General features: G+C 41.3%; 1 protein-coding gene across 4 annotated transcripts in view; it reads left to right on the top strand.

Moving 5' to 3' along the window:
- Positions 1–5,229: 5,229 nt before the first annotated feature.
- Positions 5,230–17,564, top strand: part of REPS1 (RALBP1 associated Eps domain containing 1) — a 73,577-nt gene continuing 61,242 nt past the window's right edge. For 2 of the 4 annotated variants that reach the window (XM_090279916.1, XM_090279915.1), the window contains exon 1: positions 5,230–5,962. In XM_090279916.1, coding sequence (XP_090136042.1) covers positions 5,810–5,962 — 153 coding nt within the window. In that variant the 5' untranslated portion in view covers positions 5,230–5,809. The remainder of the gene's footprint in view (positions 5,963–17,564) is intronic. The other 2 variants (XM_090279918.1, XM_090279917.1) reach the window with 1 other exon arrangement.

Genomic DNA, 17,564 nt, shown 5'->3' with positions numbered 1-17,564 from the left:
TGCCAGTCCCTTCTTGCCTGAAAAGTTTCTTTTGAGAAATCGGCTGAGAGTCTTATAGGCACCCCTCTTGTAGGTAACCCTCTGCTTTTCTCTTGTTGCTTTTAAGATCCTCTCTTTATCTTTAACTTTTGTCATTTTAATTATGATGTGTCTTGTTGTGGTCCTCTTCAAGTCTAGCTTGTTTGTGACTCTCTGTGCTTCCTGGACTTGTATGTCTATTTCATTCACCAAATATGGGGAGTTTTCCTTCATTATTTTCTCACGTAAGTTTTCAATTTCTTGCTCTTCCTCTTCTCCTTCTGGCACCCCTATGGTTTGGAGGTTGGCATGTTTAATTTAAAGTTGTCCCAGAAATTCCTAAGTCTCTCCTCATTTTTTTCAATGCTTGATTCCTCATTCTGTACTGGTTGACTGTTTTCCTCCTTATAGTCCAAATCATTAATTTGAACCCTGGTTTCCTTCCCTTCACCATTGGTTTTGTGTGGATTTTCCTTCGTTTCATTTGGCATAGCCTTCACTTCTTTCCTTATGCATTTGCTTTACTTAAATATATCTATCAAGTTTATGAGCATCTTTATCACCAGTGCTTTGAACTCTACATCTGTTAGTTTGGCTATTTCCTCATCACTTAGTTCTCCCACTGGGACCTTGTTTCATTCCCTCTTTTGGGCAATACTTCTCTATCTCAACTTGACAGGCTCCTATGTTTGCCTGTGTGTCTTAGGTAGAGCTGTAGCACCTGTTACATTGTAAGTGGCAGAGCCTTAGGTAATCAATCAGTACAGGCGATCCATTTCACCATGTTGTGGTGCTATATGTGGGGGAGGGGTCTGAGGGGGTACAATGCCACTGGCTCAGCACTTGCCCCTTTTCCTGGTGCTTCTCCCACTTCCCATATGGGACTGGTGCTCCTCTAGCTGTTGCCCTTGCCATCGTTCCCAGAGTGGGTGGGTCTGCGGATGTTCTAGGACCATGGGAGCCCTTTAAACAAGCAGACTCTGCTGAGAGACTGTCAGTTTCTTCCTCTGCTCCATCTCCCACTGGTTTTCATAGTCAGAAGCAATGAGGCTTATTTTCCCCAGAACCGTGACCTGTGTAGTCTGGTCTGGTACTGGGAGCGCTCCCCAGGTGTCCCTCCTGACTTCTTAAAATGTGTGACTGCACTTTCCACCAGCCTGGCACTGCTGCCGCTGCTGCCACCACCACACTGTTATCTGTCTGGATGAGTATTTCTTCTTTATATCTTTGTTTGTTGGACTTCCATGCAGCTTGATTTTCTGGAACTTCTGGTTGTCTCTAGTTTTGAGATAGTTATATTTCTTCTTAGTTGTGGAGGGAGATGCAGAGTTTCTATCTAGGCCTCCATCTTGGCCAGAAGTATCAAAAAAAAAAAAAAAAGGAAAAAATTTTGAGCAGACACTTTACCCAAGAAGATATTCTGGTGGCAAATATACACATGAAAAATGCTCACTACTATCTGTCATTAGGGAAATACAAGTTAAAATCACAGTGAGATATACCGCTACATGCCTATGACAGTGATGTTAGAAGGCTTTGTGTGGGTGAAGAGAAACTAAAATTCTATACGTTGCTGGTAGGAATACAAAATGGCACAGCAATATTGGGAAACAGTTTGGCAATTTCTTTTAAGTGGAACATTACTTAGAATATGACTCAATAATTTGACTCCTAGATATTTACCCAAGAAAAAAATGAAACTTATATTAGCACAAAAGCCTGTACATACATTGGAAACAACCCAAACATTCTTCATGTAGTTTTCTTTTGTATGGATGAACAAACTGTAACTATCCATACAAAAGAATACTATGTAACAATAAAAAATTGAACCACTATACAAGCAAGAACATGGAAGAATTTCAATTGCATTATGTTATGTGAAAAAAATCTAGATTCAAAAGGCTACATATCATATGGTTTTATTTATATGACATTTTGGAAAAGGCAGAAGTATAGAAACAGAAAAAAAAGTGGTTGCCAGGGGCTGAGAGTAGAGGACAGAGTTAGCACAAAAGAGCAATATAAAGGAATTGGGTGGGGTGGAGCACAGAATGGTTCTGCTTCTTGCTTTTGGTGGTGGTTACATAACAGTATTTGTTTGTCAAAACTCATAGAACTGCATACAAGAAACAATACATTTTACTGTATGTAATTTATTTTAAAAACTTAAAAATTTCCAATTAAAGAACAGTTGATATTTGCTGGCAGCAACCAACTATTTGATCTTACCTGAAAACCAACATCTTTAAATGTGTAGCTATGTAATATGGACCATCTGTTTTAAAATAGCTTTCTCATGATGCCACTTTTAAAAATTGATATGTCTAGAAATGTAAAGGAAAGAAAATAGACTTGACCTTAAAGAGCCCATGTGTTAAATCATTTCTTTCCCTTCAAACTGGGAAATATAAATTTAAGTGACAGATATAGAGAAAAATCTCTTTCACTTGTGAAACTGTCAAACTCTCCAGCACCAGGCCCACCCAGTATCCGGCTAGGGGCCCAGAAGGTCTACCTTTTTGGGGGGCTTCCTGATTTTTTGAGCTCCTGCCTCCACAGAGGGGCTCTCACCCAGACACAGGATGCCTCCCCCGCCCTGGGGAGTGGGTCTGTGGGGCTGAGGAGGCAGTGCTTGCTGGCCATAGGGCGCATCTGGTTGCTTCTTAGTAAACCCTTACTTAGGGGAGGAGTTCTGACTTGATTGTTTTTCTTCAGATCATGTGGTACTTTTTGTCCTCAGCTTGCCCTTGGTCATCAACAGGAAGACTCCTACACTCCTACTCTATGTCCTAATCCATTAGGAAAGCCTCACAGAGCAATAGGACCACAGGAAGAGTCCCGCTCAACGTCCGGTAACACATGTGTGGCCAATTCAGTGTTAGCATTTGGTAAGGGGTAGGGAGGAAGGACGGAGTCTCGAGGGTGCTGCAGCACGTCCTTGGCATGGCTGACGATAAGGTCCCTGGAGCGGAATGATCCCCAAGGAGAAGATCCTACCCTGGCACAAGATGCTCAAAGTGTATTTTTGAGTACGTGAATGATGTGTTTGGACACAGAGAGAAGAACCTGAAGGTTATAATGAGTAGGCTTATTTGAGGAACAGTAGGCAAGGGTAAAAGGATATACCACATTATAGACTGAGAAGGAAACTTCAGAATCCCAGAACTTGGAAGTGAAGCAATCCTATAATTATTTTAGGTTGCTACAGAGAAGTGGAGCTCAAGTTAGGGGGCCAAACCCAGAGATGACAGTACTGATGGCTCGTCACATCATTTGTCCCTTTATTCACTTGACAAATTCTTGATGTGTACTGTGTGCCACACACTAGGCCTTGGAGCTATGGCAATGAAAATATATTTTCTGTTACATGCAGGGATGAACTGGGGGTACTTAATAAACAAGTAAGAAAAGCACTGTAGGATAGTGATTTTGGAGTTGAGACTGTCTGGATTTTGAATCCCAGATCCAGACACTTAATAACAATGGGACTTGTAAGTTACTGTATCTCATTTGTGCCTCAGTTTCTTCATCTGTCAAATAAAAATACTAACAGTGCCTACTTCATAGGGTTGTTGTGATTAATGTGGTCATTAACTAGTGTAAAGTTTTAGAACAGTGCCAGAAACATAGTAAGTGCTCTATAATTATTAGCTATTAATAATTTAAATGGAAATATACTTTAACACCAGGTAGTAAAAAGTGCTATAAAGAAAAACAGTTCAGGTAAGGGGATTTAGTGCAGTGGTGGGGCTATTTTAGATCAGGTGTCAAGGGATGGTCTCTTTGAGGAGGTGACAGGTGAACAGAGGCCTGAATGGTGTAAGAGAACAAGATGGGCAAAGGTCTGTGGGAAGACTATTTTAGGTAGCAGAAAGGAAGGCCCTGGGGCAGGCAAGACCTTCAATGCCTAGGAAGGGGTGATGGGGTGGGGTGGGGGGAAATGATGCTGAAGACCATTGTGAGCCAATCCCCACTCCCATGGGGCTCTGCTAACCTCTGGCAGGTGCCCTGTTCGGGGTATGGGAGGTGTCTCTGGGGCAAATTGAAAATTTTAGAGACAAGGACATTTGAGCTTAATGGCATGTCATATGATGCATCTATATAAAATGCTATTATTCAAGTGAGAAAATATTTACAGCTCCACAGTCCCTGTCTTTTTTAAACAAAGAAGGGTAATACAATACCTATAACAGTATATAAATTAACATCCCATTAAAGCCTGGAGTAAAATGAATGAATCTTGATACTAAGTGGCATAAATAAAGATTATAAGTAGCCTCATGTGAATTAGGATTTTTGTCACCAAATGAGGCACTGTGAGGTTTTGCTGCCAAAGAGTTACCAAAAAGCTGTGGGTTTACAGTGCTTTTTGAATTTTGGAATTCTAGATAAAGGATCGTGAACCTGTAATAATTTGCAGGATCAGGACTCTGGGGAGCAACATGTAGAAGACAAAATAAAAACCAAAACTGTATAATTCTGTCTTAGCTGTTATTTTTGAAGTACTTCGTATTTGTTACATACGAACTCTTGTTCAGATCTGCTTGAGACACCTAAAGTATCCCCTCTGTCAGACAGGTACAGACAGAAGAGTGCAACTCCATGATTTCCACAAAGGAAGACATTCAAGGTTTATAGAGTTGATGGTAAAAACCTGCAGCACGAAGTACCGGGTGACCAGAACGACCTTGGACAAAGAAGAGAACTGGTCAGTTTTCCCTCTAGTCAGCAAATTTTGTTTCTCAGGTAAATAGGGATTAAAACAAGAGTGGGAGCTAAGTCTCAGTGTTCGTGTCTGTTTAAGGAGAGTTCCCAAAGGGATTAGGTTCAAAGCCTATCAGAGCGCACAGAAATGCCAAACTTATTCTCGGCAACTTCTGGCATCAAAAAGGTACGAAGGGATACAACACCTGAACAACTATTCCCCTTCAATCATATGTTTATTCAATGCTTAGTGCCAGAAGCTTCGAAACAATCTAAACAGCAACCCGGATCTCTATAAGTGCTCTCGATCTCCATGAGCCACAAGTCCTTGACCCCTTGTCCCGGCTTCCCTGGGGTCGCAGCTCGTCCAGCGGAGGGCTGGCTGGTCGGCCACCCGCCGCAGGGCTCCGGCCACCAGGGGGCGCTGCGGCCCCCTCTCCCGGGAGCGGCCGAGCCAGCCCGGTGGGTGTTTCTCTCTCCCTCTCGCGCTCTCTCCGCTTGTCCTCACATCCGGGTCTGGAGCGCGGCCGCTGTCAGTGTTGGTGCGGGCGCGTCGGGGGCCGGGCCGGGGCGCAGTAAATGGCGGCGAAGAGAGGCGGAGCGGCAGCCCCACTCAGCCCAGAGACCCCGAAACTTTAGACACGAAGCCCCACAACTTTCCGGGAAGTGCTGCCGCTCAGGGGGCGTGGACGGAAGAAGAAACCGAGGCGGAAAGTCGAGGGGAAAGCGGCGGAGAGCCGGGGAGACTCGAACCTGCAGCGGGGGCGGTGGCGGAGTCCGCCAGTTCCTCGCGCCGCCGCGGCCCCCGCCTCCTTCCCCGCGGCCACCGAGCCGGAGCCGCGCGCCGCGCCAAGCCCGGGACTGCGCGGGCCCTTGCAGGCGGCGGCGCGCCGAGCTCAGCCGGGCCCCCTCCTCACGACCTCCGGGCCGTGCTGCTCGGGTGCACCGCGCGCGCGTGAGATCGGGGTTGGGGCTTCGGGGCCAGGAGAAAGCCGGGCCGCGCGTAGCGCCCGCTGTGCCAGGGTCGTGGGGCCGGCCCTGGGTGTTGCATGCGGGGTGGAGTGGCCGTGAGCCGGAGACTACGATGGAAGGCTTAACGCTGAGCGATGCGGAGCAGAAATACTACTCGGAGCTGTTCTCCTACTGCGACATCGAGAGCACCAAGAAGGTGGCGGCCAACGGGCGGGTGCTGGAGCTGTTACGGGCCGCACAGCTGCACAACGACGTGGTCCTCCAGGTAACGTCACCGCCCTTGTGTCCTGCTGCGTCCGGGGTCTGCTGGCCCCCGGGGCGTCTTTACCCGGCTGCTCGGGCCTCCTGCGGTCTGCCCTGGGGGGTGGGAGTGGGCGCCGTTTCCTGAAGGGCCTGCGGTGGACAGGTTCGCCCGACTCCGCCGCTCTCAGTAGGGGCCGCAGGTGCCCGGGCCGCCCGCACTGGCTCCGCGGTCGAGGGGGTGGGGGTCGCTCTTAGAGGACAAAAGTCGTGCAGAGATACAGTTGGGGGCGGGCGTCTGTTTATCATCTCTGAGGAGCCCAAGACTTCTATCTCTCGGCTGCCCCCCAGTATCTGTGAATTTCAACACTGGAAGAGCAACTTCAGATGAAGGATCTTGGATGGTTCCCATGTCTTAGAAACCTAGTCTGGGTCTATACATAGCTCTTCAGATCTTGCACAATAGTCAAGTCATCAGTATAGGTAAAATGTTTTTAAATTCCAGAATAAACCGAGCGGATAGGATGAAGTGGGTTTTATAGATTTAGAAAGCGAAGAAGCAGTTTTTCTAAGGAAGCGACGTTCTAAGGGAGATCACAAAATTTGAACTTTCTAACTAGAAGTTCGCAGGAAGATCTGAAAAGAGCTTGTAATTAACCATAGAATGTGTGCCTGATAGAAACGGGACAGTTTTTCGATTGGCATTCGATGACGCTGGGTGCAAGTTGTGGGTTTGGGTTGGGCGATAGGTGTTGAGCAGCTGGAGGTCAGACATAGTACATGTTTCCCTCAATCTGTAGCACTAGAGGAGCAAGCAGAGCAAGTTTTAAGCTTTCTCTGTTACAGGCGTTTTCCTAGAAGTTCTTACCTAATGGACGTGGTGGGCATTCGTGTTCCTGTTGAACGACTCATCGCTGCTAGTAAGGGAATGTCTAAATAGCATATTAGGAACAGGTTTTCAGCTTTTATCTTGATGATGATTGAAGCTAGTTATCGAAATCTCTGAAACTTAAAGCCGAATACGTAGATACAATGCAGTGGACTGCAGAGAGCACGGAATTAGAAGTTTCCACGCCTGGGTCTTTGACCCTGCTCTGTTAACTAACACGAGGACTTTGGGTCAGGCACTTCCCCTCTTCAAGCATAAGTGTGCTCATTTATAGTGAGAGTCAAGCTCTCTCTAACAAAAAATCTGGGAAGTATAAAAATCCACACAGGCCTTCGTTTTAGAAGTTACCTGTGCAGTAACTATGTTTAAGTTGAATGAGTATTATTACTTTTTTTTTTTTTTTTTTTACATAATTCTGTATGTTTTATGTTGCTTTTTAAAAATCTTGGGAGGAAAAGTTGGGTGTCTTTCTGTACCAACAGCTAGGTGTCTCCTATTGATGCTACTGAAGAAGGAAAGGGGTTTTAGGCTTTGCCTGCCACAGTCTCTGTCACATACTTTTCTTTGTTTTTTACAACCCTTTAAAAATGTAAAAACCATTCTTAGCCCAGGGGCTGTAGTTTGCTGACCCTGCTAAACAGTCTTTTTGTAGAAATAGCAAAACACACCTTCAGGTCATTTAGGAACCAAAATTAAGGAGAGGGCTCCCATGTTCTGTTTTGGTTTATGTCTTTGGAGTGGGGGAACTGAAATAAACTGACTCGTTTTTTTTTAGGACTTTGAATGTATTACTTAGGATAGACAAATTAGCATTAATTAACCTTTGCTTGAATTATGTTTAATCCAATCCAGTTATTTTCATGTTTTGCTTAATTTTATTAACATTGAAAAGTAAATTTCCATTGCCTTTTTGTATAAAGAGAGAACTTTAAAAAATAGCATAAATATTCAGGATTCAGTTACAAGACGGAAGCTATAGGAATTCCTTAAAGCAGAACTCTTACGGCAATTTATACTAAATAGCATTCTGAATATCTTGAAGGCAGTTTACTCAAAAATTGGCTTAAGACATACAATGTGAGACAAAGGGGAGAGAATGTGGACTTAATTCACTTAAGGGAGTTTGAGATTGTCTGAAAACACGGCCCTTCTTTGCTTTCTAAGTGGGAAACTTACTTGCCTAGCCCCGGGCTAGGCATTGCACTGCATCAAAAGAGTAAGAAGCGCTCAGGGACCTTGTAAACTACAGGAATACACATGTGTAACATAAAACAGAATGTGAATACCATAGGAAAGGTACAAAGGAAGTATGATCAGGAAAGGCTTCTAATTTCAGATGGACTTGAAATTAGTGTGGAGGCAGGGCAGTGGGATTAAGAGGATTTGCAGGCAGAGAAAAAACATGACCAAAGGTGGAAAGTGTAGTAGCCTTTCCAAGGACTGGCAGATAGGTTGTGCCAAAGGTAGAGTATGCTTTCAGGGTAATGGAACATTGAGTTAGACCATACTAGGAAAGACTAAAGAACAGATGGTAGATTTCATATTTCAGTAGGCAGTGGAGACTCATTGATCATTTTTGACTTTGCGTGAGGAGGAGAGTAGAGGCTGGGGAGGGAGGCTCAGGCCGTGGTCTGGAATCGATGCTAGGCAGTGGGCATCCATCCACACCAGAGTGACAGCAGCAGTACAGAAAAGGAGGGGCCGGGTGAACAAACAGGTCTGTGTTATTGAAGGGCTGCTGGGTAGTCACTGTGTGAGGTGCTTTGTGGTATAATGTTTAATTGAGGCCAGAGTATGAAGGCTGGGTTGAGAGCTTTGAACTAGTTGTGAAGGTAACAGGGAGTTGTAGATATAAGAGAAATGACTCATAAAAGCAGTGCTTTAGGAAGTCTTTTTTAAAAAAAGATTTTATTTATTTTTAGAGAGAGGGAGAGAAGGAGAAAAACATTGATGTGAGAGCAAAATATCAATTGGCTGCCTTACGTAAGTGCCCCGACCCCGACCAGTGCCCTCACCAAGAATGGTACAGGTGACCTTTCACTTTGCAGGACAGTGCCCAGCCAACTGAGCCACACCGGTCAGGGCTTTAGGAAGTCTTTAGGAGATCGGTGGAACAGGAGTTAGATGGAAGAAACAGGAGGCAAATCTGGGGACTGATTCTCTCAGTGCATACATGAAGTGGTGAGGCACTGAGCCATGGTACTCAATGTAGGAGGAGGGGAGGCATTGGTGAGGGCAGTTAGTTTGTCCTCCAGGCAGCATTTGGCACTGTCTGATGACATTTTTGGTTGTTACAACTGGGGGGAGGCAGCAGTTTACTGGCATCTGGTGGATAAAGGTGAGAGATACTGCTAAACACCCTACAATGCACAGGACAGCCCCTACCCCCACCCCCAAGCAAAGAATTATCTGGCACAAAATGTCAGAAGTGCCAACATTGATAAAGTCTAACCTGGACTTGTGATGGCAGAGGGGCAGAAAATGAGGCTAGAGATGCAGCAGAGATTATGCAGGTAGACTTGGTGGTATTTAGGTGAGAGAAGAATAGGGCATGGATTCTTTTCTGGTGGACCCCACTCACAATTAGAAAGGGCCTGGAAGAGAAATTGGTTTTTAAAGAGATAATGATGAATTTGATTTCAGGCATTTCGAGATAGCAATGCAAATCTCCAGGAGAGAGTTGGAAACAGGTGGAGATTTGTCCACCTCAATTCTGGTTCCTACAGTGAAGTTCAGGTGTTTGGGGTCTCTTCTTCTTCCTTTATTACCGAAGTGTCTTGGGGCAGAGGACAGATGGCTTCTCACACTGTGGGCATTCATCTGCACATCAGGACTTTGATTGATGTTCTAGTTTTCAGCATTCGTTAATAAAAGCATGCGATGGCTGAGTTATCTGGGGAATGAGTCTAGGAACAAAGAACAGAGGGCCCAGAACCGAAGGAGAAAGGAGCTGGCATTTATTGAGCGCTTATTATGTTCTTTTTACCAGGCAAATAATTTTCATGGGGGAATTCATTTGATCCTCTCAACAGCTCTGAAGTGGATTTCTTTTTTTTTTTTTTTTTTTTATTAACTGGAAACTTGATAGGCAGAGAAATTAAATAATTTGTTAGTGAATAGAGTCTCTCTTCCTCATCATTATTCCTTGCCACCTTTCAGCTCTTTCTCACTTTCACAGTTCATGTGATTGTTTTGCCTATTGCTCTTATGAAGAGGATATTTTAAATTATTTGATTTTGAGTTATATTTATATGGATTTTCTCCTTCACATTGTAAATAGTTTTATGTATGATGATGTCTTGAAACACAGCCACTCAAGAGAAATAGGAAGATTCTTGTGGTTGCTATCCTGGGCACACAGACACACAATTTTACCTTACTGCAGCTGTCAGACATCTTAAGGTATGTTCACTAATTACACTTGTTTTGGAATAGCAGACTGAAACCTGTTCTGAGTTTCAGGGGGTTTTTTTGGAGGGAATGTGGCAATACCAAAGCGATTAGCTAACCCCATAAAGGAGTAGGTCTAGGGGAAGAAAATCTGTCTTCTTGGATTTAGTGGTAAGGAATTTTGCTGTCTGCTCTGCAAGACAATATTCAGTGGCTTAAAATTATTTTTTTTTCAGAAGTAATTTATTTTTTAAGTATTGGGGGAGGTATACTATTTACCACACTATGTTTTCTTAGCTTTTATTTAAAACCTCTATGTTAGGAAATGTTTTTAAAGTGTTATACAGATTTTGAATGCATAATAACTTGACAAAAGTTTCTAGTACTGTTCTTTTATTGAAGGTTATAAGCAACATACCCTATTAATGTGGCTGAATAAGTCTTCTAGATAATTTGTGTTGAGCAATATCTTGGTAGGATATTTGAATAACTCATTAATTTAATGGGGAAAAAGTGACAACAATGAAACAAAACAATTTGTTTTTTTCAAAATTTGTTCAATTGTAAGAACTACTCAGTAGTAATAGGATTTAAAATAGGGAAACAGCCTCATTATGCACTGAAAGTTATAAACTTAATGCAAATAAATGTCAGGTTTATTCTTCTGGAGCAGTCATTGTTTTCATTTGTAATTTCTGACTCACTAAAATAGTTATAAGAAAATGCAAAAATAATCATGCCCTAATTAAGCACTTTCTTATACACAACTGGAAAACATCTGGGAGTGAGTCCCCCAAAAAACCTAGAATGATCTTCTGGAGGGAGGGCCCCTCATAGTACAGGCTTCCCCTTAGTGAGTGTTCTAGGAACCATCTCTATCAGTGTACCAGCTGGTGGTGTTGTGAGAGGCTGCGTTTGACGTCAGTGAATATTTTTTGAAGATTTTCAGCGTGTTTTCCCATTTTATGATGGGTGATTCAGAGCTGCTGAGTGTTCAGTTTTTGACCAAAACAACATGACCCCCATGCCTCACCCTCCCTATTCACCGGATCTGGCCCCCAACAACTTTTTTTGTTTCCACAATGGAAAAAGTCCTCAAAGGGAAAGGGTTTGCTGATGTGGAAGAAGTGAAACAAAAAAACAGCAGAAGCATTAAAAGGCATCAAAATTGACAAGTTCAAAAACTGTTTTGAGCAGTGGAAAAAACGTATCAGTAGGTGTATTGCATCAAATGGAGAATACTTTGAAGGTACTGAAGTTTAAACATGTAAGAATAAAATACACAATTTTTTATAAATAAATTCTGGATTTCTTGCCGCCCTCTCCCTCCCGCCAGTCTCGTGCACTATTTGTGAAAAAAGTCACAATGGCTTTCTGTAGTATTATAGTTACTTTAAAATTTTATCTTTCTTATATTATATTGTGCTAGTTTTGGTCATTTTTTGTTCCTTAACCTATTTCCTACAGTTAGTCTTAGTATTTTGGAAATTCATGCTAATAAGCACTTCGGTGGAGCTATAAAAGAGCATGAGAGGTTGGTATAAGGAGCACTGAAATGGGAGGCAAGTTCCAGTCCTGTCATTAGCTAGCTTTGTGACCTTAAACAAATCCATTAATGTCTGGGCATTAGTTCTCACTACATGAATTATTGGATTGGATTTTCAAACAAGAGTGCCAAAGTGTAGGGGGGCGTGGCCATTCTAACCACAACCTTAGCGAAGTAGTGCACAGACTTGAAATTAGATGCTTTGTGATTTTGACACTAGAATTGATTTTTTACATTTTAGGGAGAAATTTCAATAGAATTGCAAAGGTTGTTTTTTTTGTTTGTTTTTTGTTTTTTTAGATGCTTAGTTCTTCAAGGTATCTAGATGGACAGTGAGAATTTTAAGTGGGTGGTAAGAGTTGGCATTTCTGCAGTTTTCCCTCATGTATGTCTCATTTTCTATGGTCTTTCCTGTGGTAGATGCATCTTCATTTGTCTTTTCTCTCCCTCCTTTACCTCTGTGTAAGGTATTTATGTCTGATGGGTTACGTGCATAAAAGCATGGCGTAAAAATCAGGATGTAATAAGTTTGGCTCAGAAAGCTTTTTATTAAGTTCATACCATATACCACATTTCACTGGGATTTGATAAATTATAGGACTTAGGCTTTTTAAATAATTACATCTCCATTTTGTTTCAAGAATTGATTGTATGTTAAATTTGAGTTTATCTTGTTAAATGATGAAGCCAGAATTTATTAGATTGTGTATCTCCTCCTAACCTCTTTTAGGTTGTGGATTCCTTTGTTATTCTGACACACACATCTGCTTAGAAAACAGTTAGACAAAGTTTTGCATATAATTTGAGATTGCCAGCCTTCCCCCAGCCTAGTCAAGCTCCCATGGACCACTACAGTAAGAAAGTTTTAAGGAAGAGCAGGTGGATCTGTGAAATGCTGAATGAACATAAGTCTTTCAAAGTTTCGTATATTTTCAATAAATACTTCTTCATGGTTACTCTTTATATTTGGGGTGTATATGCAGTGGTGAAAAATCAGAAATCTTCCCTGTCTTCATGGATTATAATTTGTGCTAATGTAAAAAAGGAAGAACATTGTGTACAGTTAAATAAGAGAGTCATGGGAAACAAGAGGCCCTACTTAGGTAGACAGGAAGGCCTCTGAGGGGACATGGGCATGGAGTAAGGGAGAATGAGATGCTTCACATAGAGGAACAGCACGTGAATGCCTAATGCTGTGAAGAGCATGATGTGTTTGAGGAAATGAAAAGTTGGAGCATTGTGAGCAAGAGGGTAAAGTGTGAGCCTTGTACAGAGCCTTGTACACAGTGATAAGTTTGCATTATAAAATACTAAAAGAGTTTGTTCAGCAGGTTGCATCATCTGAATTTTTTTAAGATTACCCTTCTTTTAAGAGAAGAAATACTGGGGCAATCAAAAGTACAGTAGTTTGGCCAGTGGATTTGCAATAGTTCTGGTAGGGGCAGTGGTTTACATTAGTGAGGTAGCAGTGAGACGAGGAGCAGTAGACGTATTTGAGATATTTTTAGGTGTCGAAATAGGAGGCCATGTAAATGGATTGGATGTGGAACTTAAGGGAGAGGGGAGAACTATGTTGCTGGAAGTTCTCATTAATGGATGGCTGGGAAAGGGATGGGTTTTTTGAGTTTTTTGTTTGTTTTATTCAGGTGGAGGGATAATGGTGAAATCAGGAATTTCCTTTTGTCAATCTTGAGTTCTCAGAAGCCTATGAGATTGTCAAGTAGGCCTCTATCAGAGGGGATGAACGAATCTTGAGGAACTCAGATATTTATTTGCTTTGGAGATGTCAATTTGATTATTAGTGTGTTAGTGATGTTTAAAGCCATGAAAATAAGTAAAATCTCTTGAGGAAGTGACTAGAGAGAGTAGAGGATTGGCTAGAAATAGAACCCTGAGGAGTGCTGCACATTTTAAGTTGGATAAGCTGGAAAGCCAATAGGGAGGAGGCTTATGAAGGACAGCCACAGTGGTTGTAGGGAAATTGGAATATATATTGAATCATGTTGTGGATTTCAAGAAAAGGATATTAACCTGTATTGAGTTTGGCTTAGAGATTGAGAAGATGTGGCCAGAAATATGGCCATTGGATTTGACAACCTACAGGTCATCAGTAACTGAAATGAACCAGTTTCATTGACTGATAGAGCTGGGAGCCAGATTTAAGTGACTTGAGATAAAATCATGGCTCAGGACTAGAAATTTATGTATAGGTAGTTTTTGTTTCATTTTGTTTTTAAAGAAGTTTGCCTGTGAAAGGAAATTGATGCGGGGTAGAAGCTAGAGGTAGGTGAGGATATAAAGGAAGTCTTTGGTGAGTGTAAGAAATACTGAAGCATGATTTTAGTTTTAGATTAATAAAGAAAGAGAGGAAGATGAGCGAAGCCCTTGTGTAAACAAGAAAGGTCAGGATCCTGACTATATAGAGGGTGCTCTGTAATAGGAAATGGATCATCCTCAATTTTATAAGGAGAGAAGAAGAACATGCTTATAGAGGCAAGTAGCTATAGATTTGATGGAGGGGAATTAGGATATTATATCCTAATGGTCTCTACTTTTTCCACAAACTGAAGCAAGATTAGCAGTTCAGTAGTGAGAAATAAGCTGAATATGAAAGTAAGAAAAAAAATCTGTTCACAGTGACATCAAAAAATAAAAATAAAATTCTCGGAATAAATTTAACACAAGAAGCACTAAGATATTTGTACTACAAACATTGCTGAGAGAATTAAAGAAGATTTATACAAATGGAGAGACAGTCTGTGTTCATAGATTGGAAGATTGAATATTTAACAGTTCTCACCAAATTGATTACAGATTTAACAAAATCTCTGTCAAAATCCCAGTAGACTTTTCTGAAGAAATTGTCAAGCTGATCCTAAAATGTATAAGGAAATGCAAAGGACCCACAGTAGCCAAGATAATTTTGAAAACGAACAAAATAGGAGACTTACCCTAGTTATAATCTGAAGTAATCAAGAACATGGGATCAAAAAGCTAAGGATTTAATAACCAGAGGAGGATAGTTGATGGTTAGATTTTCTACTATCCATAACTTTGAACCCATAGAGATAGAAATCTTTTACTCCCCTAATCTCATTTCTGCCAGTTCCCCCAAGACTTGCTTCTGGAGCCAATGCAAATTTAATGTTTCTCACTTGGCGCCTAACAAATGGCAAAACCAGAATTGCCATAGTTACTAATTGTATTGTGTCATGGTTATTTTCTGCATAGTGTTCCTTTTTGCTTCCTGTGTTATTCATTTGACCATGTCTACCCATTTGCTATCTTCCTATTTTTCTTCTTCCTTTTATTGCCAAATAACAAATGACCCAGGTTTCTTCTCTGCTGCCTGTACCCTCCCTAAGCACTAGTAATCTGTCATTACCCTTCCCCCACACCCCTTTTAAAAAAGATATTTTAAAAGTTCACTTTTATCCTAGTCAACAAATCCAGTAACCCTTTTCTTAGGTCTTAGTTTTACCACTTCCCTTGCCATTGACGCTAGGATAGTATCTCTTCTTTTTGTTCACCATGATGCTAATTATATGTTATCATATGCCTTTAGCATTCTGCCTTCCAACTGCGTCTCCTCTTGTTCAGTCAGCTTTGACTCCTTTCCCTGTGTTCAGCCTACGGAGTTCTTCAGGTTTCCTTTCTTTGAAAGGTCTCAGCTAATCATCCTTTGCTATGCTTTGTATTACTTATCCAAGCTCTGACCACCTTGTTGCTAAACTACTGCAGTAGCTTCCTGAATCTTAACTAGCTTTTCTGTAATTGCTAAAAAATGGTGAGTTTCTAAAAAATTATATGCCATTCTTCAGAAATTCTCAGTAAAGATTAGTCTGGCTTTGAGAGCCCTCACTATCTTGGCTGTGTTCAGTTTACCCCCTGGTCGTCCCTACAGTCCCTGTTTTGATCTCAGCCTCACCCCTTCAACCCCCCCCCCCCCCATTTGGCCATCTTGTTTTGACTTAACCAAAAACCTGTCCATTTTTTAAGGTCCGTATCAAACTTTTTTTTTCTTCCCTCATAAATATTTTGAACCCATAGTAACCTCTTTTTAACTCTTAAAGTAACAAGTACTAACCATATAGCACCTATTATGGGCCAGGCATTGAGCGATTTTAGATAAGTTTAATTTTAAACTTAGAGAGTAGTTACTGTTTCTGATTTACAGCTGAGAAACCTGGCTCTAGAGGCTAAATGCTTGAGATGAGCTGGGGTTCAAATCCAGCTCCATCTGATGGCAAAATTCGTGTTTAGTCAAGACACCAACCATTTTGATATGTAAGATTATAGCCTTATATCATGGCTTATCTCTATCAGTTGTTATGTTTTGCTTACAGCTAGGTTAGAAGTTTCTGCAGAACTGGGGATGTGTAACTTCTTAAGAGCATTTTGATGAGGCCTTCCTATAATGCTACAAATTTTAGTAACTACTCTGCCTCCTTTTTGTGTTACAGCAGTCTCAGAAATGTTGTGAGTACAAGAAAGATTGAAGACATGGCTACATACTTGAATTAAGGGGAGGCAGTAGAGGAGCCTTATGATTTGTTTCTCAGTGTATGGGATACATACCCAAAAGATGTGAAAGCACATAGTGAGAGAGCTGTTCTCTCTTCTCAGTTGGTTTCAAATCTGATTAAGGAGATTTGGGTACTTGTAAGTTTTTAACACTTTCAAACAAAGCTTACTCTTTTAATAAAGAATAAGTAGGCCTTGATATAGTCACAAGCATATTTTGCAGACAGTAGTATTTGACTGGAACTAAGTAACAGTTTTGCCCTGTTTGGTGTGGCTCTGTGGGTTGAGCATCCTCTGCAGACCCAAAGATCACCAGTTTGATTCCAAGTCAGGGCACATGCCTGGGTTGCAGGGGCCAGGGCACAGTTGGAATGGGAGAGGCAACCAATCAGTGTTTCTTTCCCTCTCTTTCTCCATCCATTCCCTTCTCTCTCTGAAACAAAAAATCTTTTAAAAAATTGAGTAACTGTTCTGTTTTCATTGAATTTATTACTGTTTTTTCTATCTATTTATTTCAAGTGATACATATTTTCCATTTATATTGTGATACAAGGCCCTTTTATAATAAATGTTATTAGCTTTTTAAAAAGTCTTAATCTAAAGAAGAAATATTAAGAACATATAGGACAAGTGGCCCATGGACATGGCAGAGTTTGTAAAGGTGATATGCTAGTGTTTGAAGTTTGGGAGCACTGGCATGATGGAAGAAGCCAGGCTTTGGAATTCCACAAAGCTGGGCTCATTTTGGCCCTGCTGACTTCTAGCCAATGACCTTGGGCAAGAATTTTCTCTTTGCCTCCCTATTTTGATTTGTGAGTGAAATGACTATAACAATGTCTGCTTTTAAGGGTTGCTTGAGGATTATCTTAAATACTAGTATGCTACTCTATAAATGGTAGTTTTTCATCATCATCATTGATTTTATTATTTTGTTTGTTTCTTTCCTCACGTAATAAAATATCTGATAGCGTTTTAAAGATGCACTTTAATTCTAAGGATTTCTTACCCTCATGCAAGTACTTTTACCTGCTCTGGGCCTTAGTTTCTCTGGGCAGTAGCTTAGCTGCCCATTGGGAATAATAAAGCACCAGCCTCATAACATTGTTTTGAGGACTAAATTAATTCATAAAACACCTGATATAGTCCCTGGTACTTGCAATAGTGCTATATAGCTGTTAGCTATTACTATTGTTGTTAGTTATGTTCCTAAAATGTTGATTATAAAACAAATATGGTAAGCCAAATTATTTCCCTATTTTTTTCAATAATTTAATTGGT

This window comes from Furipterus horrens, unplaced genomic scaffold, assembly GCF_987537825.1.
Source record: "Furipterus horrens unplaced genomic scaffold, mFurHor1.1.pri manual_scaffold_6, whole genome shotgun sequence".
Taxonomy (NCBI): Eukaryota; Metazoa; Chordata; class Mammalia; order Chiroptera; family Furipteridae; genus Furipterus; species Furipterus horrens.
The sequence above is the reverse complement of the archived record's forward strand: the minus strand, read 5'-3'. Positions and strand labels throughout refer to the sequence as shown.